The following is a 27,847-nucleotide window of genomic DNA, read 5'->3' on the forward strand; positions in this document are numbered from 1 at the left end:
GAGAGAGATTCTAATTTACAATACTCCCTATTTTGACTTTAAGAATTGAGTGTGAATGCTTTTTTATGAAGTTTTTTAATCACATCAATTGTGCCTCTCATGTTGACTGTCTAGTAGATTACTATAGTAGACATTGAGAGAGAGAGAGAGATTCTTGTTTACCATACTATCTATTTTGATTTCGAAGAATTGAGTGTGAATGCTTTTATGGAAGCTTTTCAATCACATAATTCGTGCCTTCCATGTTGACCACTCTGTATATGACTATAGTGGACCATTAACCACTAGTCGTCGTTTATGAGAGAGAGAGAGTTTACAATACTCTCTATTTTTACTTTCGAAGAATCGAGTGCGAATGCTTTTAAGGAAGCTTTTTAATTACATGATTCGTGCCTCTCATGTTGACGATCTAGTAGATGATTATAATGGACCTAGGACCATTAGTCAGCATTGATGAGAGAGAGAGTCTACGTTATAAAACTCTTTGTTTTGGCTTTTGAAGAATCGAGTGTGAATGCTTTTATGGAAGCTTTTTAACCACATGATTTGTGCCTCTCATATTGAACATCTAGCAGATAACTATAGTCGGCATTGATGAGAGAGAGAGAGAGAGAGAGAGAGTTTATGTTACAAAACTCTTTGTATTTTGGCTTTCGAAGAATTGATTGTGAATGCTTCTATGGAAGCTTTTTAATCACATGATTTGTGCCTCTCATATTAAACATTTGGCAAATAACTATAATTAACCCAGAACCAACAATTGGCATTGATGAGAGAGAGAGAGAGAGTCTACATTACAAAATTCTTTATTTTGGCTTTCAAAGAATCGAGTGTGAATGCTTCTATGGAAGCTTTTTAATCACATGATTTGTGCCTTTCATATTGAACATCTGGCAGATAACTATAATCAACCCAAAACCACTAGTCGACATTGATGTGTGTGTGTGCGCGCGCGCGCGCGCGCGCGTGGGTGTGTGAGAGAGAGAGAGAGAGAGACTACGTTACAAAACTCTTTGTATTTTAGCTTATGAAGAGTCGAGTGTGAATGCTTTCATGGAAGTTTTTTAATCACATAATTTGTGCCTCTCATACTGAATATCTGGCAAATAAATATAACCTACCTAGAACCATTAGTCAGCTTTGATGAGAGAGAGAGAGAGAGAGAGAGAGAGAGAGAGAGAGAGAGAGAGAGAGAGAGATTATAGTTTACAATACTTTGTATTTTAAATTTAGAAGAATCATGTGTGAATTCTTTTATGGAATTTTTTAATCACATGATTTGTGCCTCTCATGATAACCGTTGAGAAGATAACTACGGACGAGAGGAACAAAATATAAAAATATTAGCCAAATGCCTTATAGTTGAATTGGTACCTCCACATGTACAAAGTGTTTGGGGGTCTAGGGGGGAAAGGGTTAACAGCATGTTGTAATTATCTCTAAATATATATATATATATATATATATATATATTCTATCTTCTACTTATAACAAAGTATTATCTTTTTTTATGTATAAAAATAATTTTTTGTTTTTTATAAAAGATGTCATTAATAGGTTAAAACTTAGATACAATCCTTAACTATAATGTATTAGATTCAACAATTAAATTTAAATACATAATTGTAGTAACCAATAAAATACAAACAACAATATATTTCTAAAAATAATTAAAATTAATGTAATAAACCGAATTTATGTTTTACTCATATTTCCAACAAAGGTGTATAATTGTAATTTATATTACAAAAAAAAAAAAAAACTTTTTTGAAACATCACAAACCAATTACTGTCTTAACAAGACACAACCAATCACAAAGTAGAAGCAAAGGTTCATATCCTATCAAATTCATTTTAAAAAAAACTTCACCACAATTCCACTACTACCCCTACTCTTAACCAACAACACACTCTATCTCTCTTTTTCCCACCAAGGGCCATTTCCATAATTTCACCTCAAAACCCAATAACCCCAAAAAAAATTCACACACCGTACACAGTAGTACACGTACCGCCAAAAAGCCCTAAGTCTTCTCACAGAGACTCTCTCTCTCTCTCTATCTCTCTCCTCTTTTCTTTTTCTTCTCTTTTCAGCTCCCTTCATTTCAAATCAATTCGATCTCGAGCTTTAGGGTTTCGAATTTTCTCTTTCTATCTCTCTCTCTCAATATCTATCCATGTCCAAGAGGTGAGTGATTCTTCAATCCTATTCTTTTTTCTGTTCTTTTTTTTTTTCAATTTAATTTGATATTATTCTATGCTTGGTTTTTGATCTTTGTGGCATTGATAGCGATTGGATTGATTTTTTTAATTTTTAATTTTTAATTTTCGATTTTTTTCTTGTTCAATTTTGTGAAAATTTGATCTTGGTTGAGTATGGAATTGAATTGATTTTGTGATTATTTTGTGCTTATATGCTTGTTGTTACTGTGCTTTAATAAAGAAGAATGGGTTTTTTTTTTTTTTTTTTGGGTATGTTTAAGTTCTTAGCTTTTGTGAGGTTGATGTATTTCGAAAAGATTTAATTTCTTTGATGTTTCTGAGTTTTGTTTGGTTGCAAAGAAAATGTGGGAGCTGGGTTTTTATGTTTAAGTGGTTACCTTTTGTGAAAGACTATGGCTATCAATTCATGTAACTTTGATGTGTTAGAGTTTTTTTTTTTTTTTTTTGTTGTTGTTGTTGAAGTTTCTGACTTTTGTTTGGTGGCAAAGATAATTTGAGAGTTGGGTTTTTATGTTTAATTGGTTGCCTTTTGTGAGGAATTATTAATGTTTAAAGAGGAAGATCAATTCATGTAACTTTGATGTATTTTAAAATTTTTCTTAAGAAAAAAAGATTTTTTTTTTGGTTGAAGTTTCTGACTTTTGTTTGGTGGCAAAGAAGATTTGGGAGCTGAAATGAAGATTTTGTAATCAGGATTCTTTTTTTTCTATGGGACACCTAAATTGGGTGGGGTAGGGGTTATATAGAAATTAATTGATTTATTTATTTTTGGGGTTGAAGATGATTGGAATTTTTATGATCTTTGATTTTTCTTGCTCCTGCAGGGTTCTCTGCAAGTTCTTTGCTCATGGGGCGTGTCTGAAAGGGGAGCATTGTGAGTTTTCACATGATTGGAAGGATCCTCCACATAACGTAAATCTTTTGATCTCAGCTTGATTTCATTATATTTGCCCATTAATTTTCATTTAGTAAGGTTTCCTTCTTTCTTTATCATTGACTCTTGCTGGCTTTTTTGGTCACAGATTTGCACCTATTATCAGAAAGGACTTTGTGCATATGGTAGTCGTTGCAGATACGAACATGTTAAAGCTTCTCGAAGCCATTCTTCTGCTTCATCTTCATCAACAAATACACGCCAATCTCTCGTTTCAGATATTGTTCCTCCGGGTAATAGTACTAGATCTGTATTAGGTGGTCTGACGCCTGTCCCAGGAAGTCCTATGGAGCTATCTGCTTCAAGTAGACCTTTCATTCCTCCTACTAAACCTGCCTGGAATCAAGAGTATGGGCACCACGATTCTCTAGATGACTGGGATATTGGGGAAGCTAGCAGTATTAGACCATCTGACCATCCCATCTGTTCATTTGCTGCTGCCGGTAATTGTCCCCGAGGAGAAAAATGCCCTCATTTACATGGTGACTTATGTCCCACATGTGGAAAACATTGCTTGCATCCTTTCAGACCTGAGGAAAGAGAGGAGCATTTGAAATCATGTGAGAAAAAGCAAAAGCACTTGGAGGCATTAAAACATAGTCAAGAAATAGAATGCAGTGTTTGTCTAGAACGTGTTCTCTCGAAGCCCACGGCAGCAGAACGGAAGTTTGGGTTGCTGTCAGAATGTGACCATCCATTCTGTATATCCTGCATTAGGAATTGGCGTAGTAGTTCTCCAACCTCTGGGATGGATGTCAATAGTGCATTGAGGGCATGCCCAATTTGTCGTAAGTTATCATACTTTGTTATTCCAAGTGTCATTTGGTATTCTTCGAAGGAAGAGAAGCAGGACATTGTTGATAGCTACAAGGCAAAGCTCAAGTAATTTCTTAACTCGTCTAGATGATAGACATTGTGATCCTGTTTCTGGTTTTTGATTTTCAAATTTGATTTGTGTCCCCCTTTAAATACTTCTACTAGAGTTGTAATTCACTAACATTCTAGTAACACGGAGTCATCTACTACTACTCTCTTGTTTAGTTGAGAAAATTCTATCAGAAAGTTTTGGAGAACTTGCGGCTTTCAGATACTGTTTAGTCAATTTTCCTGAAAGTGTTGGTAGTAAATTCAAGAAACTGATTAACAATTTAGATAACTAACAATTGAAGTATTGTGAACGCATATTGTTGTTCTCAGTTTTGTAATTTGTTATTGTCTTTCTTGCAGGTCCATTGATTGCAAGCACTTTGATTTTGGGAATGGAAACTGCCCATTTGGGAGTAGTTGCTTTTATAAGGTAACGTGAATGTTAATAAGATAAATAGTTATTGCGATTTTCATTTTTCAAAGGTTTCTGGTTTAACTAATCTTAAGTGCAATGGTTTTACTTGAATGCTATACATATAATCAAATTTGATTCTCTTTAGTGTAATGGTTATTGTAAGCATCCTTTACTACCTGGAAATTTATTATTCTGTGTTAGTAAAGATTTATGTCTCATTGATTCTTGATCTTCTGGGATTTTGCTGTGAAGATGTGGTGGTTTTCTATAATTGTTGTATTTTGCATTTTGTTGGTTGATGACTTGTTTTTTCTTTTTGGTTTTCTTTTAATTATCTTTTGAGTAGTTGCATGCATTCTCCGTTGCTTAATTGAACACAATGGTGTTTTACACAAGAATATAAGACAAGTTATGCTTTAGTTCAGATATACAAGTTTGGAAATCTGAAAATTTCTTATCATTTCTTCCCTTCTCTTCCTTTTTCTAAAGAAACATAATGACTGATATCAAAATCATACAACTTTCTTACTTCTAAGGAAATCATCTATACAATTATATACAATCCTTCTCACATCATTCCACATTCCAGTGAACATGGCCTACAGCGTTCACCTTTTTGTTTCACATATCAGAATGGTCCTCCTTTTTGGTATATTAGTATGCATCCTAGATTATTGAGATAAGTATTTTTTATTGGATCAACCTGGCTTTGGAAAACAGTACTACATCATAACCTTTAATGATGATTTGATGTATTATTGTTGTTGATGCTGTTGTCTTTAGTGTTATTATTGTTTTGGGTTGCATCTCAACAGCAAAACAAAGCCTGTTGTGATTAACTGGGCTTGCTTAGTGGTAACTGGAAGACCAGGGGATAATTTATTAACTTTTTTTCTTTTTGAAGTTACAGAAGAAACCTGCTTTGGATGAACCATAGGAGATTTAGTTATGTATTATTTATAATTTTGAAATTATATTTTACATTGATTGCTATTTTGTTTAGCACCTGGGATTTTAATGGTTTGCTACATGGTGTATCTATTTTGTTTAAACCTGTGTCTACATATATGCAACCTAAACAGGGAGTAGGGTATTATTATGCATCTATATGTAGCATTCTAATCATAAATTACTAATTAGTGTACACAAATAAGCTTATAAGTTATAAGCTCATGTCCTTGTTTTGTAAATTTATTAATAGTGTGGAAAGAAAAAAAGAACATGTGTTAAATTACTGATTGCCCCAAAAGCTTAAGCTTAAGCTATTGGGATATGGTAAATTTTATCATTTAACCACATACTTTTAACAACATGAATAAAATAATACCTAGAAAAGAGAATATACCCTTTCACTTGACTATGTTGATACCATCTCTACCAACACCGTGACCACCCAGATTGGAATACCACCCCTCATCTTCACAACTTACATCTTACTCTTGTTCTTATTAGCACCGAGTAACCAATAACCTGCAACTGCCAGCACCTCAGGACTTTTTTGCCTGTAATTCAGACATTTGCATTTCATATCCCCTTCTTGCCAGATTATACCCGAAGCACCAGTATAACCCTATGTCACTAAGGATGTTATGGTACTAGTGGTACTTTCCTGTTTGCTTTTCACTAAGGCCTCCCAAGTTTCCCTATTGAACATGCTCCTTTCTTACTTCGGTTTATTATTATTAGTATATATATATATATATATATATATTTTTTTTTTTTAATTGGTTAGAAATCCTAATGCTACTACCTGAACCCCTCCCTTCCCTGTATCCCAAGCACGTATGTGCTTGGGAGGTACCAATCCACATAATAGACAGTTGGTTGCTACATTGTGCATTTCAAGTGTCCCATATCTTTATTCTGTGCCAGGAACTGATATAATCATCTACAAAATTACAAATTGCTTACCTCACCGAAGGCGAGCATAGCAAATTAACATTTTCTAAAACAATGTGACAATTTTGTTCTCTCACACTCTCTCTCTTTTGTGCTTGTTTTTCTGAGTCTCTGTGGTTTATTTTCTGGCTTTATCGATAAGTATAGGTGGGGCACAAACGGTCTATTTCTTCTTCTTTTTTGTGGCAGTTGTATTATTGATGTTCCTAGAGTTGCTGTCAGAATGGCTTCTAGTCAATGCTGTTCCAAGAATTATACACCTTTTGTTTGTAATTTACTTCCATCTAGGAGAGGGTTAGCTTTATGACTCCTTTAATGGGTAGAATGTTTGTTGTGTTCCAGCATAAGGTCAAGCCAGGCTCATACACTTGGAGACATCACAGGCCCCCTCCACGAAGGCCCCCTCCACGAAGATCTGGTTTTGTGGATGACCTGTTTGATATGTTCAACTCCATAGAAGAATTAACAGCCTCCGAGACAGCTCTCGACCCCATGGAAGAATTAACATCCTTGGAGATGGCTCTTTTATTAAGGGATCTGATTCTGGATACATCTGACTCATCAAGTGATGAAGAAGATTTTTATAGCCCATGAGCTACTAGACATAGCCAGTTGTAATCATGTTGATTGTCTGTGGGGATTTTCTAAACATTGCCCTGTTGGCATTTTGTCAGCCTACTACTCTTTGCATCAGCAGAAAGACTTGCTTGTAGTTTTTGAACTCTATTATGACAAGATACTATTATTTATAATTGATATCTTGGTTCCCTGCTGGGGTTAGATTGTTTCTGCTTGGGATGATTACTGGCATTATCCAATGTTGATGTCAATAAGCCTGGAAGTGTAGGTTCTTTGGTAGATATTTGATTGCTGGAGCACATAATAATTTTATGTTTGTCATTAATGGTGCTCAGTTTCCTTGGATACTTTGTAAGCAAAGAACTTTCTTGTAGTTTGACATGTACACTTCAATTTCCTGTTTGAAGGTCTTCCTTTTACACATTTTCTCTTTTTAGTGAGTTTATGCTCCTTACAGTTTGATATTTTAAGACATTTGACAAACATGGCCGGTGAAGTGATTACCACTGTGGTGTATAATGTTATATTTGTTATATTTCTTTCCCATGAGTGGAAGAGGGGTTACTAAGCTTGTTGAGCTTCTTTTTAAAAACCTTCAGTAATGGGTTCTGTGGACTTGCTTTATGAAGTTGTTTGCTTGCAAATATGGGTTGTTACAGAAGGCTCATCTTTGTGACTTGTATGTCATGTTACAAATGTACTCATTTTCTGTGCTGCATCATTTTTCTCTGTACAGGTTTATGAGCCTTCTCAGCTTGAAAGTATATGCATCTGCTTTTTATTTCCCCTATTTTGGTTATGGGGGTTGCATGCAATGTAATAAGTTCAGAGCCTCATTAGGTTTTTCTGCGTGGATGTTCTCTTATTGCAGCATGCATATCGAGATGGCCGTCTAGAGGAGGTAGTTCTACGTCATCTTGGGTCTGAAGATGGAGAAGCTGTGATAGCTAAAAATATTAGGTTTTGTCTGTACCTTTTGTTGTTATTCTACTCGGTCCATTTTTTTTTCCCTTAAATAATTTCATACTCCCATGCTCACTGAGTTTTGGTTATTGCCAGGCTGTCAGAGTTCCTTGGTAACATGCGTATAAGGTGAACAGATGCTGTATTATAGTCTAGAGTAAGTATGAAGTTATGACTTGGATTCTGCTTTCTGTACAAGTATTTGTACATTAGGACTTGACATGTGGATTAATTTTTTGATGTTCCTTAATTTTAGGAAATTTTTTATTCCAACAAGAGCTCAAACTAATAAATAAAAGTAAATTTGTATACTGTGTACCCGTGGTGCAAGGGTTTTACCTGACCTCTACTTGGAATGCATTAGCAGTCATTGACATGCTAGGTATATTGAGCAAAAAATATCAGTCTTTGACAAATAATGGCTTTGTTGGCCATCAGGAAAGGTTTCAATGATGGCATGCTCTCATACTCACTGAATCTAAATGATTGTCTTGATGGTTATAAACTTATAATACCACCTTAGCACTGTGGTTTTGCCAAAAAACTGGTTATCAATTGCACCAGTTTCATCAATTGCAAAAAATCTCTTAATTGCTTGAACCTGTATTCATATTGCAGGATATCTAATGATATGGAGAAATCATGCGCCACTTCAATTGCTGAGTTCTTTTCAAATGCCAGTGTGGCACTCCGGTTGTTTTTGAGGTATGATGCAATAGAGATATTTATTTGCTTTTCTAAGATTTGTGTAAGTTGATGGTTGCTCAGTTGGACCCCAGAAGTGACCTTCAATGTCTCTTTGCTTTACAAATATATATTTTGGTTCCATTGCCTCTGCTTCCTAGTTGTATTTATTAACCTTTCAATGGTGAGATGTTTGATTCTACCTGTTATGGGTGTTGGGAATTTTAGGTTTCAGTATTTTTTTGGTCCAACAAAGTGATTTAGAGGTTGGGTTTTGGTGCAATGTCAAGTGCCTTACACAAAAAGTAACAAGTTGTGGGTTTGACCTTGGTATTTGACTTGATGATTGGTTCTTATTTCTAAGTTTATATTGTTAACTTGGATTGACACGAAAATATTGGGCGATTCTTACAACTCATGCCAAATGAAATATGCAGTAATAGCTTATTATAGGTCATAAGCTTTTGTTAGGATTTACATTTGCCGTACCAATCAGGTTTCAAGATTCTTCTACAAATCTGTGAATCCTAGGAATTCTTTCTCCATGTCACTTCTTTTTAATTAATTTATGATTAAAAAAAACGACAGGAAAAAGTCAAGATGAAGAAATTGTTTTTTTATGTAATATTTTTTAGTCACTTTCTCTGAATCTCTCAATGCTATCATAAACTCCAGATTTTCTTGCTGGAGGGGACCAGAACATGGAGTGTTGGGCATGATATACTATTTATCAAGGTGCATCTTCTATCAAAGTAATAAAAATCGTCATGCATTTGATGGGTATGTTTGAGAGTTATCATCAGCTGTCTATTTATGGGATAATGATTTTTAGTAATGGACGTGCAAATAGCCGTGCTGTTACCTAGCTGTATGGTTCCCTCACCAACAGTGATATATTTGGAACTGTTTATATAATTGTTTTTTCTGGCTTCCATTCTTGTCAATATGGAGCTGTGATGACATGTTCTGGGCAACATTGTCTGAGGTCTTTTGTATTCTAATCTGAATTTTCCTGCTGTTTGAGGACATTGCATCTTGCGGGATGTAAATGGGGTTAAGAGCTCCCTAAAATCAATAGCGTTTACAGACACTTATATCACTTGTTATACATGAAAGATTAGCTTCCTCTCTCGCCCTCTCCCTGCTTACTAGCTCAAAAATGAACGTCTTGGTGCAAAAAGTAAAAAAAACTTTAGCCGTTTTTAATTGTATAATTTTAGTCATGAAAAATATATGAATGGAGATTAAACTCTTGATAAATGTATAATTTGGGCAAAAATAATCTTTTCGTCTAGGATTCTACATTTCTAAATTGCCCATAAAATTTATAATGTCCCTCATCAATCTGTTTTGGTTATGTTTTCCGTCTGTCTGTTGAACGAAATGCATATCTTGGGTATTAAAATAGAAACAAGACTACTTTTTAAGAAATGAAAACTTCATCTTTGTAATATGATTTTTTTAAAACACGTAAAAAATATTAACAAGATTTGACGAAAACACCAGATGTAGAACATTTTTAACTGTCTGTGGACAGAAATAAAACCTTTTAAATCTTTAGAATGAAAATCAAAGTAGAAAGTGAGATAATCAATTAAAACCTCCAAGTGCCATTTGTTTACAGGCTGCTTCCTTACATAGAAATCTTGAGTTGATTAGAACTGAGAAGGTGACAAGTGCTTATGCAATAGTCGCAAAAGACTTGAAATGCGCTTGTTTGTGCCTTCAAAATGCTCTCAATTTATAGTTTCACAATTCGATCTTATTAGCCCAATCTATTATACATAAATAAATAAAAAACTTTAATTGGGGGCTGCTTTAAGATATTACACTTTAATTAACATTGTTTTGAAAGCTATACTATAGGCCAGATATTACAAATACAAACCTTATGAAATATTTGAAAGTTAGAATCCTCTTGACCTTACAATCTGATGCTGTTGTGAAACAATGTATAACTTGCTGCAATTTGCCGAAACCATTTAGGCAACATCACTCATGCATGGACTGAGAATCTGGGATCGATGTAAAAGGTGATCCTTTTTGGGCTGAAGCCAAAGCGACACTCTTGGTTGTTTCTAGAGCATTATATGCTGGTTTGGAGTTTGGACTACATCAATTTTGTTGAAGGCAACACCCTAAATGTTATTGGATCCATTCAAAATGTTATTGGATCCATTCATATTATTCAGCAATATATTTTTAAACTAGCCATAGAGGAGACTAAACCGTCTGCCAACTTTTATGCCATTAACAACTAACCATTCTCTAAATCAAATTGAAAATATACACACCATAACCATACTTTGCAAAATCACAAGCAACATAGGCTGTACAAACTAACATAGAAAATACACTAGTGTGCATGGTCAGAATAGAAGTTCTATGAGTTACTCGCAACCAGTAAAATCTGCATTGATTAGATTATCGCCATTTGGTTGTTTTTTCGTTTAATCTAAATGACCCAAGTGTAGTGCCAGAAGCAACACAACACTAAGTTGGCTAGACTGGCTATAGATTGACTATTGCGGGAAAGGTTATCCGGATAGCACTCCCGCATAAGATTTATTTATAAAAATATTATGTCTTTAGAAAGATCTCACACACAAATATTATGAAGAAAAAAAAATCTCAAAAGAAAAATAGCCAACCACAAACAAGAGAGAATACTAAAGATTTACATGGTTCGGCCTTTGACCTACATCCAGAGGCGACGATAAGGAAAAAATTTCACTAACAAATATGGAGAGTACAAAGGTGGTATAGAACTACTCTCACAAACCCAAAACCCATTACACCCAACTAACTCTATATCACAGAGTTCTCTCTCAAAACTTTTAATATAATTCAAGGCTAAACAATAGTTGCCGTCCATGCAAAGAGGTCAATCCGAAAAAAGCTAACAGACAACCCAATTCAAAGTCACATGACTCACATCAACATTGACCATCAAAGTTACATAATTACTTGATTCAGGACAGCCATTGCATCATTAACGGCTTGGGTAGATCCACCAGAATGGCATCCTTGACATCATTATTCACTTTAGCCTCTACATTCTCCTTGTCTACCTAGGAACATTGTCTCCCAGCTCTTTTAGTTGCTTCTAGTTTGGTACAAAACTGAGTCAGCTTGGTTCTTTTTGTCTATGGCATCCCTCTTTTCCTTGTCTTCCTTTTGCAAAATTTTAAGCTTCTTTAACAATACTATCCACCTGCAACATTTTTATTTTGTACATACAAACATGGGGTTTAGTAACATAATTAGGTTAGGTTTACAGGTATTAATAAAAAATGTGAATGTTTCCATTTTAAAAAATAAAAATCCAAAAACATACATACTTGAAATGCTAAGATTTCAGAAAGAAAAGAAAGATGCAGGTTCTTTGTAGAACATGGTAGCATCATTGAAGTTACAAAAATGAAGATATAAACGCATTTTTCAGTTTATATACAAATTAGAACAAAAACAAAGGGGGAAAGCAGCTAATTCCACTAATGGTCTAAATTTTTCTTGATATATATATTAGTTATTTCTCAAATAGATTCAATAATTATAGTTAGCTCAGATAGTTTGGGTTTCAGGCTTATTCAAACTCATTCTAATAACATCTCTAGCCATAACGTCTTCAACCACAAAATTCTAATTCATGTCTTCTGTTAAGAATTAAAACTTGCTATATCTGGATTGAACAAAAACCAAATTCTCTTCAAAACAACAGTTTTTGCAAATACATACCTCATCACTTGGCATGGTGTGATGGTGCTAGCACTAGTTTTAGTGTCTAAGCTCATTCATAAACAGAGCAATGATTTTCAAAATCCTGGAGACAAAGACAAAGACTCAAAATTCAATGATCATTTTAAGGTATATAGTAGTACAAATTGAAATTTAAAAAAAAAAAAAAAAAGAGATAAAAAAAGCATTGTACAAATTCATAAAATAAACTTGATTAGTAGAAATGAAAAAAAATAAATTATGCTTTATATTTAATATGTTTGGGTTCATTTGGATTGGGATTGGACTCTAGATCTTGCCTTACTCCAGAAGTGACCAACACCATATCGTTAGTTTACAAATTTTTTCTACAAAAGGGCATATATGTCATTGTAGTTTTAAGCAATGGTTTTTTGTTTTTTATTTTTTAATAAAAAAATAGATTAGATCTTAGAAAAATAGCTTTCTTTTCTCTCATGGTTTTAGATTTCGCTTTAATGAAACTTTCTTCTCAAATAGTAGTAGTGAGCGTTGGATAGGTTGTGAAAGATCATGCTTCTAAGCCGAATCTAACATGTTGAATGCATGGAAGACCAGAGGGATAATTTATGAACATTTTTTTTTTAAAGTGACAGAAGAAACCTGCCTTGGATGAACCATAGGAGATTTAGTTATATCTTCATTATAATTTTGAAATTATTTTTTACATCGATTGCTATTTTGTTTAGCACCTGGGATTTTAATAGTTTGCTACATTGTGTATCTATTTTGTTTAAAAATGTGTCCACATATATGCAACTTAACAAGGACTAGATATTATTCTGTATCAAAATGTAGCATTCTAATCATTAATTACTAATTAGTGTACAAAAATATGCTTATAATTTACTAGCCTCTATGCATGCGCATTGCACATGCTTAAAGGCTTTTTTTTTTTTTTTTCTAAAAATTTTTAAGCAGTAACTGTAATTTCTTTTTTGAACGTGTGTTTAAAAGTGTAGGAGTTTTCTTAGTAAAAAAAAAAAAAAATAGTGGTGTTTTATTTGGATGAAAAAGGAATTAAAAAAAATGCCAAATTTTAGGAAATAAAAAGATTAACATTAAGGGGAAAAAAAAAACCTAAATTTTAAGATTTCTCTTTTTGAATTTAAAAGGATAGTAGCTATAGGTGTTGTAGAAAGTATAGATAGATTGGTTATTTGTTTGACATTTATGACCCAATTTTTAAGAGAAGTTACCCTTCATCAATGAGGGTATTTTTTAATCATATAAAAGTTCAATTTAAAGAAGGGAATCCTTTTATATATAGTATAGATAAGTTCATGTCCATGTTTTATAAATGTTTTGATAGTGTGTGGAAAGAAAAAAGAAGAACATGAATACATTTGTGGGGGTTCGAGGATGAGGAGGACTAGGAGCGATATGTCCTTCATCGATTCATTTGTAAAGCACCTTCAACCCAAGAAGAGGATGGGAAGGTGCACAATTTCTTGTGAGCGCCCGAGTGGGAGAAGTAGCCTTCTAGGAGAGGGCCAAGGCAGCTGGGAGAAGTTTCCTGTAAAAGCTTACCTACTACCTTCGCATTAAATTCATAGCAACAACTTTATTAGCTGCATTAATGAAAAAATGACACCTGAACAGTAAATTCACAGCTAAGTAGCCCCTTTTACCACCTTCAACAGAACTTTGATGGGACAAACGTCCTAAGGAAAGCCTTGAAGTATACAAGTGGAGGGCTAGAATGCAAAGGAAAGAGTGTATAAAAGAGGGGGGAACTCCCCAATTAAAGGGACCTTGGGATTTTTCTAAGAGAACATGATTAAAAAGATAAGGACTGGAATAGTAGTGGAGGACAGAGCTTAAGACTTACATAGAATTCTTGTATAAGAACTCATCCTCAGACTGACCCAAGGATAGTATTAATATTAATTACTCTTTGAATCAATTTCTTCCATTCTTGCTTGGATCTTCGGCCTTAGACCTAAACTTAATTAAACTTCATCATAATCTTCTTCCCATTCTCTATACAAATTATATTGTTTTGGGCTTAATTTTAAGGTAAGGGCCTCACTATTCTCAGTGGGCTTGAGCCATCAATTTTCTAGCACTTACAACATTAATACATAGAAAAGAGAGCATGAATACATCTCTTGACCATGAACATGACGTTGTTTATAGGTGCCACGTGCATTACCAAATGTCACACTTGTATTACAGTGTCATATGTTTTCGGTCGTGGTCCCATAATGGACTGGACCGGACTGAACCAGACAGAACAATAACCAACTATATTTAAATTTTAATATTTTGTATTAAAAAAAAAAAAAACCAAAAATCTCATCACCCATGATCTCACTCTCATTCTCTGTTTCACTTGTTTTTGTGGTGTTGTTATACATGATAGACTAGGGGCTAGCTATGGCTCTCACCTCACTTAATTGCTTAAAAATGGTAAGATTTTCAATCGAACAATTAGATGCAAAATATAATAAAAAGATTGGTCTTTCTTACTTTTATAAAATTCCAGACATGAAAATCATATGAAAGTAGATGATTTAAACTCTTGACTAACATATAATTTTGACAAAAATATTCTTTTCGGTCTTGAAATATAATTTATATTTCTATTCTTTCCCTTAAAAGTTAAGAGGTTCTATTCCTGTTCTTGAAAATTTATAGTGTCCATCTATCTATTTTTGTTATGTTTTTTTTGTCTGTGTGATGGAATGCATATTTTAGGGATCAAAAATCAAAATAGAATCAAGACTATTTTAGGAATGAAAAAAAGTTTATCTTTGAAATATGGTTTAATTTTTTTTTTTTTTTTGTCATTTCATTAATTAAAAAAAACATAATAAAATTGGAGGAAAACACCAATTGTTTATGGAAGAATGAGAATGAAGATAAAAATTGATTATATTTTAACCCATAATGAATTATCTCCAACGTTCCTTCTATTCTAATGCTTGAGATAGGAATCTTGAGCTCATAAAAACTGAGAAGGTGACAGGCGCATAGGCAATAGTGGCAAAAGACTTGATATTTGCTTTGTTTGTGCCATCACAATTCACAATGCTTTCAGTTTTTAGTTTCTTTCATAATTTGATCTTATTAGGCAAATCTTTTATAAAGAAACAACTTTAATCGGAGGGCTGCTTTACCCTATTTGTAATGTTCCACTGCAAACATTACTTTAGCCATAGAATAGTACCCTATAGGAAACACGAGGTGTAATGGGATCCTATAAGATATTACACTTTAATTAGCATTGTTTTGCTATAGTAAAATCTACATTGATCAGATCGTCGCCATTAGCTGCTTTACCGGTTGATCTAAATGACCCAAATGGAGTACTAGAAGAGTTCTCCCAAATAAATAATATGAGCGAAGAAAAAAAAATAGACAACCACACACAAGAGAGAATACCAAGGATTTACGTGGTTCGGCCTTTGGCCTACATCCACGGGTGGCAACAAGGAGAAAGTTTCACTAATAAATATGGAGAGTACAAAAGTGGTGTAGACCCACTCTCACAAACCCAAACCCCAATACACCCAAATAACTCTATATCAAAGAGTTCTCTCTCAACTATAACATAATTCAAGGCTACACAATAGTGGCCGTCCATGCAAAGAAGTCAATCCGATAAAAGCTAAACATCAACATTGACTACCACAGTTACATAATTTCCTGATTCAGGACAGCCATTGCATCTTTAATGGCTTGGGTAGAACCACCAGAGATGGCATCCATGACCTTTTAGCCTCTACATTCTCCTTGTCTAGCTAGGAACATTTTCTTCCAGCTCTTTTAGTTGCTTCTAGTTTGGTACAAAACTGAGTCAGCTTGATTCTTTGTCTACAGCATCCCTCTTTTCCTTGTCTTCCTTTTGCAAAATTTTCAGCTTCTTTAACCATCCTATCCACCTGCAACATTTTTATTTTGTACATACAAATATGGGCTTTAGTAACATAATTAGGTTACTAATATAAAATGTGAACGTTTCCATTTATTTTTATATATTTATTAATCTAAAAACATAGATGCATGAAATGCTGAGATTTCAGAAGCTCCTTGTGCTACAACATAAATTATAAGAAAAAAAAAATTTAAAGTTACAAAAATGAAGACATAAAAGCAATTTTCAGTCTATATACAAATTAGAACATAAACCGGCTTTTGGGGGGGGGGGGATTTGCGGCCACTGCCAATGGTCTAAATTTTTCTTGATATATATATTAGTTATTTATCAAATAAATAAATTAGTTATGGTTAGCTAAGATAGTTTGGGTTTCAGGCTTATCCAAACTCATTCTAATAATATCTCTAGCCACAGCATTTTCAACCGCCAGATTCTAATTCATGCCTTCTGTTAAGAACTAAAACTTGCTATATCTAGTTTGAATAAAATCCAAATTCTCTTCAAAACAACAGTATTTCCAAATACATACCTCATCACTTGGCATGGTGTGATGGTGCTAGCACCTGTTTTGGTGTCTTAAGCACAAGCTTCCAAGGGATTTGTTGTCCCTCATGATCTCTCTCTCATCCTTTTTTCAGAGAGATAAATACCTCTCTTTCACCCTGATAGACATTAATCTCTTCACTGATCTGTCCATCTGCTGTGCTGGAGAACACCTCTGCTGATTTGAAAGTTGGTGAAGTTGTGTTCCTTGGGATAATCTTTGTCATTACACCACCCAAAGTTTCAAGTCCTTCCACGGTGAGACATCCAAGAGCACAATGTCAATAACTTCTCCAGCTAAAAAACACCAGTCTGGAAATAAATGAGACAAAAATAAGTATTGATGCCTCAACAGTAAGTGCAAGTTCCAATAACTATTAAAATAGAAAATATTAGAAATAGAGAGCTCTACTTGTTTTTTCATGTGAAGAAAAATAGAATAATCCCAAAACAAGAAAATCACCTTAGCTGTTGACTTGTTGCACTTGTTCATATGGTTCTGAATATGCCTCTAGTATATACACATCCTTTCATTCTGTGTTTCCAATTCAAAAGTGATAAGAGTCAAAAACATTACAATTTGAGTTACTAAATAGGATTAGGATAGTTAATTAACATTTTTATGGTATATGTATCTATGAAAACATTATGATTGGAGCAGAGTAAGGCCAACCTTCCCCTTTTTGTTGTTGACTTTGGAATATTTATTTGACTTTTTTGTTTGATTTGGAAGCAAATTGATTAACTCAAGCACCATAGTGTTGATAAGCACAAATTGGAAATCCCAATGTGAGTAGAATTACCTCATTGATATCTTTGAAGTAAAGCTTTGTATCTCTTAAGGAAGTTTCAACTGGTGCTCAAAGCCTATGAGAATGTTAATTGCAGTTGTAATCCAGTGAACTTAAGCAGGCAAGTAGACTACCAGGTGACAAAAAAAGAGAGTTCAAAATCAAAAGAAAGAAAACTGAAGTGATGGAGACAAAACAAATACAGTGATATTACAAAAAAAAGAACTATGCATTTGATGTGAGAATTCAATTGGTTACCTCTATATTTTCATTTTATTGATCCTATCTTTGTATCCAAATAGTGTGCTTAAAGTAAAATCCATCACAGCGCTTCTGCATGTCCAAACTAAGTTATTGTTGTACAATGAACAAAAATCAGACATAATGTAAGAACCCAAAAACCACACTGGATATTCTTGTTTGTTGATAAAAATAGGTAGTAATAATAAAGTGTTAAAGCTAACAAAATAACAAATACCTGAATATAAAACAGCTTCCTAGAGGGTAGTTGTCACCAGAATGTTATTGATATTACCCTGTTTATTCAAAATCAAGAACCCAAACAAAGAAACGTCATTTTGTAGTTTATATGAAGGCAGAAATCATTAGAATGAACAAATAAATGTGAATCATATCTAGAATGAAATTTTTATGCAAAGGGAAAAGAGAATGAAACACAAATCAAGATAATCACCTAAGCCATGGACTCGTTGTACTTGTTCCTAAGGTTCGGAACCAATTCAAATTCACATTAACATTGACTACCGCAGTTACATAATTTCTTGATTCAGGACAGCCATTGCATCTTTAATGGCTTGGGTAGAACCACCAAAGATGGCATCCATGACCTCATTCACTTTAGCCTCTACATTCTCCTTGTCTAGCTAAGAACATTGTCTCCCAGCTCTTTTAGTTGCTTCTAGTTTGGTACAAAACTGAGTCAGCTAGATTCCTTGTGTCTATGGCATCCCTCTTTTCCTTGTCTTCCTTTTGCAAAATTTTCAGCTTCTTTAACCATCCTATCCACCTGCAACATTTTTATTTTGTACATACATACATGGGGTTTAGTAATATAATTAGGTTAGGTTTACAGGTACTAATAAAAAAAGTGAACGTTTCCATTTTTTAATTTTTTTTAAATTGAAAAACATATATGCTTGAAATGCCGAGATTTCAGAAAGAAAAGAAAGATGTTGGTTCTTTGTAGAACATGGTAACATCATTGAAAGAGGTAATAAACATAAAAACAAGAAGCTTCTTGTGCTACAATATAAATTATAAGAAAAAAAACATTGAAGTTAAAAAAAATGAAGACATAAAAGCATTTTTCAGTCTACACACTAATTAGAACATAAACAGGAGGGGGGAGGGTGGATTCGCAGCCACTGCCGATGGCTATGGTTCTAGAACTATAATATAAGAAAACAGCATATTCCACTAGTGGTCTAAATTTTTCTTGATATATAATTAGTTATTTCTCAAATAGATGAATTAATTATAGTTAGCTAAGAGAGTTGGGTTTTAGGCTTATTCAAAATCATTCTAATAATATCTCTAGCCACAACGTCCTCAACCACCAGATTCTAATTCATGCCTTCTGTTAAGAACTAAAACTTGATATATCTAGTTTGAGCAAAATCCAAATTCTCTTCAAAACAACAGTTTTTGCAAATACATACCCCATCACTTGGCATGGTGCTAGCACTGGTTGTCCCTCACAAACTCTCTCTCACCCTGATAGACATTAATCTCTTCACTGGTCTGTCCATCTGCTGCGGTGGAGAACACCTCTGATTTGGAAGTTGGTGAAGTTGACACCACCCGAAGTTTCAAGTCCTTCTATGGTGAGACATCCAAGAGCACAATGTCATTAACTTCTCTAGCAAAAAAACACGAGTCTGGAAATAAAAGTAACAAAAAAATAATAAGTTGGATTAGATAATAACAAGAAAAGGACAAACCTGAACTACAGCCCCAAGAACAAAAACTTCATCCGTATTTTTCAGCTCCTAAACAGCTGGGATACAAGTTGAATTACATCCATATCTTTGGAAAGCTTTGCATCTCTCAAGGAAGTTTCAACTGGTGATTAAAGCTTATGAGTTGTAATCCAGAGAACTTAAGCACGCAATTAGACTACCAGATGAGAGAACAGATGAGAGAAAAAGAGAGTTCAAAATCAAAAGAAAGAAAACTGAAGTGATGGAGATAAAAAAAATACAGTCATATTACATATGTCTAATAATTTCAATTGTCAAAAGGCATACCTGTCTAACAAATCTGAACACAGTTCTTCAAATTTGACACTAGTCAGCATGGTGTCAATGTGTTTTGGGCCATCCGAATGGCGATAATGAAAGGTAAACTGGAAAAGCAAATGTTTTTCTCTGTGATTATGGCAAAGAGAGAGAGATCAACTTAAAGAAAGAAGGCATAGAAACAGCCACATACCTAATATTATTGGTTTGAGTCAGAGATGACAGCTCCATCTTTGCTTTCTCAGCAGTCTCCATGAGACGTTGTAGAGCTTGCCTGTCATTCAGAAGATCTATGCCTTCATCTTTCTTAAAGTTTATTCTCTATTTAAAATTATAGAATGTAAGTGTGTAATTTAGTAACAGCTAACAATAAATCAGAAAACAAAGAATATAAGCTAAAGATCTACTAATTTATCTTGTTTCAACCTTGTTGAAATCATCACCTCCTAGATGAGTGTCGGCCAAGGTAGGACGTACCTCAAATACTCCATCTCCAGCCTCAAGAACTGCATAGGAAAAACATAACAGAAGTATATAAGGTTCATTACCTATTCCTCATATATTTACATGTCACAACTCAGGATTCTTCAAATTTGAATATGATCAAACACAATATTTGATTATAGACAAGTTTAACTGGTACCTTAGCTGCATCAGCTTCTCAAATCCTGAAACTATCCAAGCAATACATCCCATCATCAGATTTCCACAGAAATTTCTTCAGATTATCTGATTCTTCTTGATAATTGGCATATTCTAGATGTTTAATCCCTATAAAATATTTCTCAAGATAGTTCTTATAATTAAGTTCATATGGATGCTTTAAAGTACAGTTATGTATATTGGTAAAAGGGTTCCAATTTGAAAAGCATTAAAAAAAAAAAAAAAAAAAAAAAAAAATTCATCACAAGCTTGTTTTGTTATTGAAACAATTACACTAAGATAAATGTTTGCAATCAGCTTAGGTTTCACAAAGGGTGGCTGAAAAGTCTAAGAACCAGTCACCCTGAAATTGAACTTTAACTGAAGATAGGCAGTAATCTTGTTGCTAACACCAAGGTACAGTCTTCATCTGATTCAACCTATCAAAAATAAGTTTGAGAATTAACTTAAGGAAAAGGAAAAGATAGGAAAATAATGCTATTTCTACTATCTTGCAATCAAATTTCCAAAAATTCAAAACAAGTGAACCCTGTAACCTAATCTATGTAATAAGATATATAAAGATAGGAGTAAGATATGCACCTATTTATCTTCTTGTAGTTGCTGTAAATTCACTAAAAACTGTCTGTTTCCAAATTCAAAGTTCCTGCATACAGAATTCAATAACTGATAAGTTCACTAAACCTGAAACAAAAAGGAAGAATGAAGAGAGCCAGTATTTGGTAAATTCAAAGCGAACTTAGAAAGGAGATGCATGGATGTAAGAAAGTAGTGGCGTTAAATCCCTCTGATCAACTGACCAGATCTCAAGATTTTTTTTTTCTCAATAATATTGGTGTTATGAAGCATCTACCTAAGTGAAAAACATTTTTTTTTCCCTTCCCAGTTCCCAGATAACAATTTACTGAGATAAAACTAAATAAAAATTTATAGTTGCATTGTAGAGAACATGATTTTTACTACTCATTTTAAGATTCATATGGTTACAGAGTGAAGTGAGTTACAGAAACTAAAGCTAAAAACTGAGAATCGTTGCCTACTTGTTTTAATTAAGAAATAAATATAGTGAGTTGAAATAATTACCTGTTTAGGTTGAAAATTTTCAATAGCTTCATTAAAAAGTTGTCAAATATCCAAGGAATCAGCTGCGAGCATAATGAAGCCATTCTTGAAATGGAACAACCCTTCTGTTAACACCTAGTTGTGATCTTTATCCATACCAAACTACCTGAAATAAGTTTTAGAACATACGAAAATAAGCATATAAATGAAAGGAAAAAAAAAAAGATTTTCCAACAACTTTTTCATTAGAGGCTTACATAATTGGAGTATCGACTCGCTTTGGAGATCACAAACTCTGGTCTGTTTTTATATTCCATATACTGCACAAAAATTATACTTCTAATTGAAGGAAAACAAGAGGAATTTGGATAATTTATCTACAAAGAAAACTTAATTTAAAGGAGATGAATGGACCTGTAGTAATAGTGGACCAGAACATCCTTCTGAAATACATTCAATTAAGGATTCGAGCAGTCTTGGACCATTTCCCTCCAATTTCTGCCTGGAATCATTCCAAAAAAGTGAAGAAAAAAACATAAAACAAAGTTTCTAATATCATGTTTCATGTCAGTTTGGTTTACAAAAAAGAGGACTATGCATTCGATGTGAGAATTCAATTGATTTTTTTAATCCAAACTAAGTTATCATTGTACAGTGAACAAAAACCAGCAATTATGTAAGAACCCAAAAAACCATATCTGGATAGTTTGTTTGTTGATATAAATAGGTAGTAATAATAAAGAGTTGAAGCAAACAAAATAATAAATACCTGAATATAAAACCGCTTCCTAGATGGTGGTTGTCAAATAATGATCTCTCACCAGATGTTATCAAAATATCAACAAGTGCCAGACTTCAATCTATTTAGTGTGATGTATGGAATATATGACAAGTGTGGAAGTCAGTTGATTTTTCCGAAGAACCGGAAGCAAAGCACTATGCCAGGGCAGGGGACAGGAAAAGAAACGGCTCCGAAGAAAGAAATTGGGGTTCCCAATGCTTCCCCTGACCATCAAACAACAAGAGAGTGTAGCTTTTTTGAAGAAGTTAAGGGCCTGAAATTGAGTACTGCCTTCCCGAGTATACTTCGCCTAAAGAACGCAACATAAAAGTGTCATTTTATAACTTATATAAAGATAGAAATCAATAGAATGAACAAACAAATGTGGATTTATGCATCTTCCCTCTTGGGTCCCCTCTTAGTATGAGATTCATATCTAGAATGAAATTTTACGTGAGGGAAAAAGAATGAACCCAAAATAAGATAATCACCTTAGCTGTTGACTTGTTGCACTTTTTCATATGGTTCTGAATATGCCCAGATACATACACCTCCTTTCATTCTGATTCATTCTGAGTCAAAAACATTACAAATTTTTTATTAGTAAAAAAAAAAAAAAAAAAATGAGCAGTGTAAATAAAATTGGTTGCTGAAAGATCAATAAAATTTAACAAGAAAATCTCTGATTTTTGATTACCAGAAAACCTTAAACAAAATACCAAAATAAATAAATAAAAGTCTCTGATTTTTAAAGAATAGAATTCGAAAAAGTGACAGATTCTAATTAACTATATGGAAATCAACGTAGCATAGAGAAAAAGCTCAGTTTCTTTTGAAAGCATAGAATGCGTACCAAGTGAAAGAGGGGAGTGGCCGTTGACGATGACGATGTAGAGCCGTTTGCTGCTGTGGTCTCACTACTCCCATATGATTTCCAAATTAGGGAAATCCTTTTCCAAATCGTATTTTTCAGCTAACTGAGGACACTTCCAAATTCTCAGATTTCGTAAAGACTTGAGAAAACCATCATCGGGTAGTGTTGTGAGATTGGGACAGTTGTAAATGTAAAGTGTTTCAAGTGAGATTGGATTCCTAATTGATTCGGGGAAAGTAATCAAATTGGGTAAGTCTTCAATCCACAGCCACTGTAAAGAAGTGAGACAACTAATCTCAAGAAGTGACGTCAGATTAGGCTCGCATCTATCAATCCAAAGATATTCAAGTGAGGTGAGTTCCGGCAAAGTAATTAAATTTGGACAGTTTGAAATGCGGAGCTCTTTTAGGGTGGAAATACATTGAAGACCCACAGGGAGAGACTTCAGTTTCGGAATGCTATAGAAACGTAAATCATGGAGACAATTGAGGCATCGCCATTCCATGCCATCATCATGCATGTCTCTGAATGGATCGAACTCCTCGCAATCGTCAATTGATAGCTCACAGAGGGAGGTGAGATTACGCACCGCTCCAGACATAGATGTTAGTCTAGGGCAATTCCCAATATGTAGTTCCTTGAGAGAATATAGTGCCCACTCAGCCGGAAGAGACTCTATATCTTCTATAGATATCAAAGTCATTTCATTTAATTTGGAGAGAGGAGAAGAAGAGGATAATGAAGAGGAGGAAACTGACATTGTCTCTTGCAAAGGCTTCAAACTGACATTGTTTAAATATAGACATTCTTCGAGATTGGGAAACAGGGGCATGGAAGTCATTTTAGGGCAATTAATAATCCGCAAAGAAGAAAGAAGAGGAAATAAAGGCAGTGAGTTGTGAGACTGATCTTGTTGATGATCTGGTGTTGACGCAGATGTTGTTGCAACTAAATCCCTCCCTGTTCTCCCCCACCATCCCTTCAAATTAGGACATTCTTCTATTGTGAGTGACTTTAGAGATGGGAAGAACGGTGTTGATAAAGTTGTGGATGAAGCAGGCACCTCTTTACTCATATCATTATCGGATATGTACTCCAAATCATTCATCGTGATAAGCCTTAGAGATTTTAAAGAGAGGAGATGAGACAATGGTGGCAAATATCGGCATCTCTTACAACTCTCTATCCTTAAATCAACAAGATTTATGAGAGAAGAGACCCAACTTGAAAATTTCACACCCTTGTACTGATGCACTACCAAATGTTTGAGATTTTGGTGTGGCTGGAGGTCTTCTAATAACTTCTCATCTTCATTATTATCTACTTGATCTTGATGATACCATTTTAATATCAATTTTTCAAGATGTTGCTTCTCCCTTAAATTCACAACAATGGATTCTGAGTTAGCTTCTTTCAACCGTTCCAAATGTGAGATCTCTAATGTTCCTTGCAGGTTTAGCTTCTTCAATTCGCCTAATCCACCAGTGTGGGAGGAGGTGCTCACAATGAATAATTGTAATGTTTGAAGTGAAGTCATTTGCCCTAATCCACAAGGCATATGACTCAAATTATCACAACCATGATTATAAAGATGTTTGAGGTTAACCAATTCTCTAAACTTTTTGGGTAATTCTTTAAGACCTCTACAATTATAAAGTTTTAGTACTTGCAAATTCAACAATGTAGTAATTGAATCAGGGAGAGTTTCAATATTCCAATTAAAAGATACATCAAGATACTTTAGATGTATTAACTTCCCTATAGAATTTGGTATTGATTTAATGTTCAGTGCATGTAAATCTAACGCACGCAAGCTCTTGAAACTCAAAATAATTGTTTTCAACATTGACTCATCCAAGCCACCAGATTTATGCTCATTATATGTTAGAAGAAATGTATGTACCTTGACTGCTTTAACCAACAACCTTAAAGTTTCAGTAAAAGATGAGTCAATAGAAAATGGACATGATACATGACGATTTTTTTCATTAATATTTTTTCCATCAATATTAATGAGCCTGCACTCCTCGCCTGCAATAGCTTCCGCAAGATCATGAATTAAATCATGCATCTTGTATCTTAAGCCTTTGTAAGTCCCTACTTCTTCAAAGAAGGACCTCCAAAGTAAATCCTTGAAATACTCATCACCAACATCCTCTAATTGTTGATTTTTGTTTGATGATTGGATAAACCCTTGTGCTATCCATAGTTGTATCACTGTTTCCTTGTCCATCTCATAATCTTTGGGAAACAAAGAGCAATAAGTGAAACAACTCTTTAAATATGATGGGAGATTATCATAACTCAACTTTAAAATAGGTAAAATCTCATTCCCTAGAGTTACATTTTCTAGTAAATTATTCTTTACAAATAACCACTCAGATTCTGTTTCCTTACAGTATAACACATGTCCTATGGACTTTATGGCAAGGGGTACACCTTGACATATTTTTACAATCTCCGATCCAATTTCCCTCAGTGTAGGATTATTGGTCACTTGCCCTTTGCTAAATGCCACTTTCTCAAATAAAAACCAAGACTGCTCTATGGAGAGACCTTTGAGATTAATATATGGTGAATCTGTGTGTGTAATCTTTGCAACCAATTTACTACGAGTGGTTATTACAATCTTACTTCCTTTCAAACCACCCATTAAAATATTCTTCAAGTTAAGCCATTTTTCACGATCTTCATTCCATATATCATCCAACACAAGTAAGTATTTCTTTCTATCAATTTTTTCACGAAGTTTAATTTGCAATTGATCCATTTCAAGATTTCTAGGTGCATCACCTATAGCAGATATTATTATCTTTTCAATAATACTTTTCAACTCAAAGACATCAGAAACACATACCCACATTTTTAACTCAAAATTATTTTTGACTTTCTCATCATTGTACACACATTGAGCAAGAGTAGTTTTCCCTAATCCCCCTATCCCCACAATGGGAATAACCGAAACATTCTCTTCTACATTAGAGTCCAATAATAGTTCTATGATAGCCTTTTTTTCCTCTTCCCTCCCAATAACTTCTTCTTCACGTACAAATGAGTGAGTTGGTTCCCTCACTACTTTAGGCTCTACATGGTATTCTTTCAGGTGAAACTTTTCCCTGACTTCTGCTATTGCATTTAGCTTTTGCCTCATTGCCTTTATTTTACGACTCATCTTACCACGAAAAGCTAGTTGGTTTGACTTTGAAAAGAAAGTGCGTACCTCTTTTGTGAGTTTATTCCCACTCACCATGCTTCGCCTTGTAGCTTCAGTTGAGAACTCACTCAACAAGTCATCTGCGTCATAAACTGCATCGTTGAGCTTTTCGAGCCAGTGCTTGACTTGATTGTTATGACTTCCCTGCTCCGCTGCATCCTGAAGTACAGCTTGGATTGTGGAAACAGTCTCCTTGATTTTTTCAAGCTCACCTTCGACACCCCAGAGTGATCCAATCTCTTGGAAAGTCTGAGAGCCCAGATTTTCAATCATTTTCTGTGCAAGACCAAAGAGGATTGCTTCGGCCATTTCTTAGTAGTAGCTGAAAGGAAAGCTTAAAGAGTGTGAGATGAATGCTGGCTAGAAGTGATGAAGTGTGAGTAAAAGTAATGCTGCAGTGAAGGAAGATCGAGTTTTAATGTGGACGAATGTAGGCAATATCATTAGTTTTATTTTTTATTTTCTTGGTACAATAATGCAAAGAAAAAGCAACCAATGGTCTCAAGAGCACATGGAGCACAATGTGAGTCTTGGGCCCATTTTGCATCGAAAGAAAATGAATGGAACAGAGGATTAGCTGTTAATTTTGTCCCATAGCTGATAATTTATGTGTTAGTCATATCATCATTCTAATGGAGGAGAATCTTATGTATCAAATAATAATATAATAATAATAATAATAATAATAATAATCGCGGAGGCCTTGTCAAAGTTGGTCCCCTTTCGCACTAAAACAAAATGAGTGAGACAGAATTAGTTGGAAATTTTGGTCCCATACATGTTAATTTAATGTGCATAATATTAACATTCTATAATGGAGGAGAGAGAGAGATTATACATATATATATATATATATATATATCTTAGAAAAAAGTTTTCTGTTCTCTAATGGCATTAATTCTTTCTTTAATGAAAGTTTCTTCTCAAGTAGTGTTGGACATTGGATGGGTTGTCCAAGACTATGCCTTAAAGTTTATAGAACATAATAGAAGTTCTCCACTAAGTTTTGTCTGATTAACTACTTAATTCCATTTTGAAATTCTCAGATACGGCCACTTGGCTTATAAGGAAAAATATAAATTTTTAAACAGAATTTAGGCTTAACTACTTAAATGTTATGTTTAGTTGGGGGTATAAGGAGAGAATGAAAAAGAAGAGAGGAAAATGTGATTTTTCACTGCGTAGATGTTGTTAAAAGAGAGGATAAAGAAAATGAGGTAGATGAAGCTTTCTACATGATCCATCATATTTTTTCCTTCCAATTTGAGAAGAAAATGGAAGTTAGGGAACTGGATTTAAGAAGAAAGTTATAAAAATATACATCACTTTTCCATCATTCCACGTACTAATAAAGATATAATAGTAATTTACTCTTCATCAATTTATTTTTTCATTCTCGTTATCACATGTACAAGGTGGAGACATGCCAAGTGCTTATCTTTTCTTTTTTGAGGTAAA

The 27,847-nt window shown here is 34.1% G+C and overlaps 2 protein-coding genes across 7 annotated transcripts in view; one reads left to right on the forward strand and one right to left on the reverse strand.

Moving 5' to 3' along the window:
- Positions 1–26,803, reverse strand: part of LOC126724277 (putative disease resistance protein RGA4) — a 103,520-nt gene extending 76,717 nt beyond the window's left edge. The window contains exons 1-20 of one of the 5 annotated variants that reach the window (XR_007654852.1): positions 26,396–26,516; positions 22,793–22,873; positions 22,290–22,611; positions 21,935–22,022; positions 21,778–21,840; positions 21,542–21,686; positions 21,041–21,104; positions 20,439–20,877; positions 20,222–20,301; positions 19,989–20,069; positions 19,805–19,902; positions 19,499–19,673; positions 19,217–19,376; positions 18,232–18,564; positions 18,016–18,073; positions 17,796–17,870; positions 17,550–17,667; positions 17,210–17,281; positions 16,733–17,058; positions 15,714–16,207 (exon numbers count right to left, since the gene is read on the reverse strand). Coding sequence is in view for 4 of the 5 variants with exons in the window: in XM_050428854.1 (XP_050284811.1) it covers positions 23,219–26,698 (3,480 nt within the window). In the remaining variant the exon portion in view is untranslated. Of the gene's footprint in view, positions 1–15,713; positions 16,208–16,732; positions 17,059–17,209; positions 17,282–17,549; positions 17,668–17,795; positions 17,871–18,015; positions 18,074–18,231; positions 18,565–19,216; positions 19,377–19,498; positions 19,674–19,804; positions 19,903–19,988; positions 20,070–20,221; positions 20,302–20,438; positions 20,878–21,040; positions 21,105–21,541; positions 21,687–21,777; positions 21,841–21,934; positions 22,023–22,289; positions 22,612–22,792; positions 22,874–23,154 lie in introns of those variants that run through there. The other 4 variants (XM_050428850.1, XM_050428852.1, XM_050428853.1 and 1 more) reach the window with 4 other exon arrangements.
- On the forward strand, positions 1,996–9,658 carry LOC126724285 (putative RING-type E3 ubiquitin transferase C3H69). 2 transcript variants are annotated; one of them, XM_050428860.1, is made up of 8 exons: positions 1,996–2,188; positions 3,048–3,135; positions 3,246–4,039; positions 4,385–4,454; positions 7,789–7,877; positions 7,977–8,037; positions 8,499–8,585; positions 9,240–9,658. In XM_050428860.1, exons 1-6 carry the CDS (start codon positions 2,178–2,180, stop codon positions 8,011–8,013), a joined length of 1,089 nt encoding a protein of 362 aa, XP_050284817.1. In that variant the 5' UTR covers positions 1,996–2,177; the 3' UTR covers positions 8,014–8,037; positions 8,499–8,585; positions 9,240–9,658. The 2 variants fall into 2 exon arrangements, with proteins under 2 accessions (XP_050284817.1, XP_050284816.1); XM_050428859.1 differs by lacking the exons at positions 7,789–7,877; positions 7,977–8,037; positions 8,499–8,585; positions 9,240–9,658 and adding an exon at positions 6,681–7,340 and having other exon boundaries at positions 1,997–2,188.
- Positions 26,804–27,847: the final 1,044 nt, after the last annotated feature.

Source organism: Quercus robur, chromosome 4 (genome assembly GCF_932294415.1).
Source record: "Quercus robur chromosome 4, dhQueRobu3.1, whole genome shotgun sequence".
Classification (NCBI taxonomy): Eukaryota; Viridiplantae; Streptophyta; class Magnoliopsida; order Fagales; family Fagaceae; genus Quercus; species Quercus robur.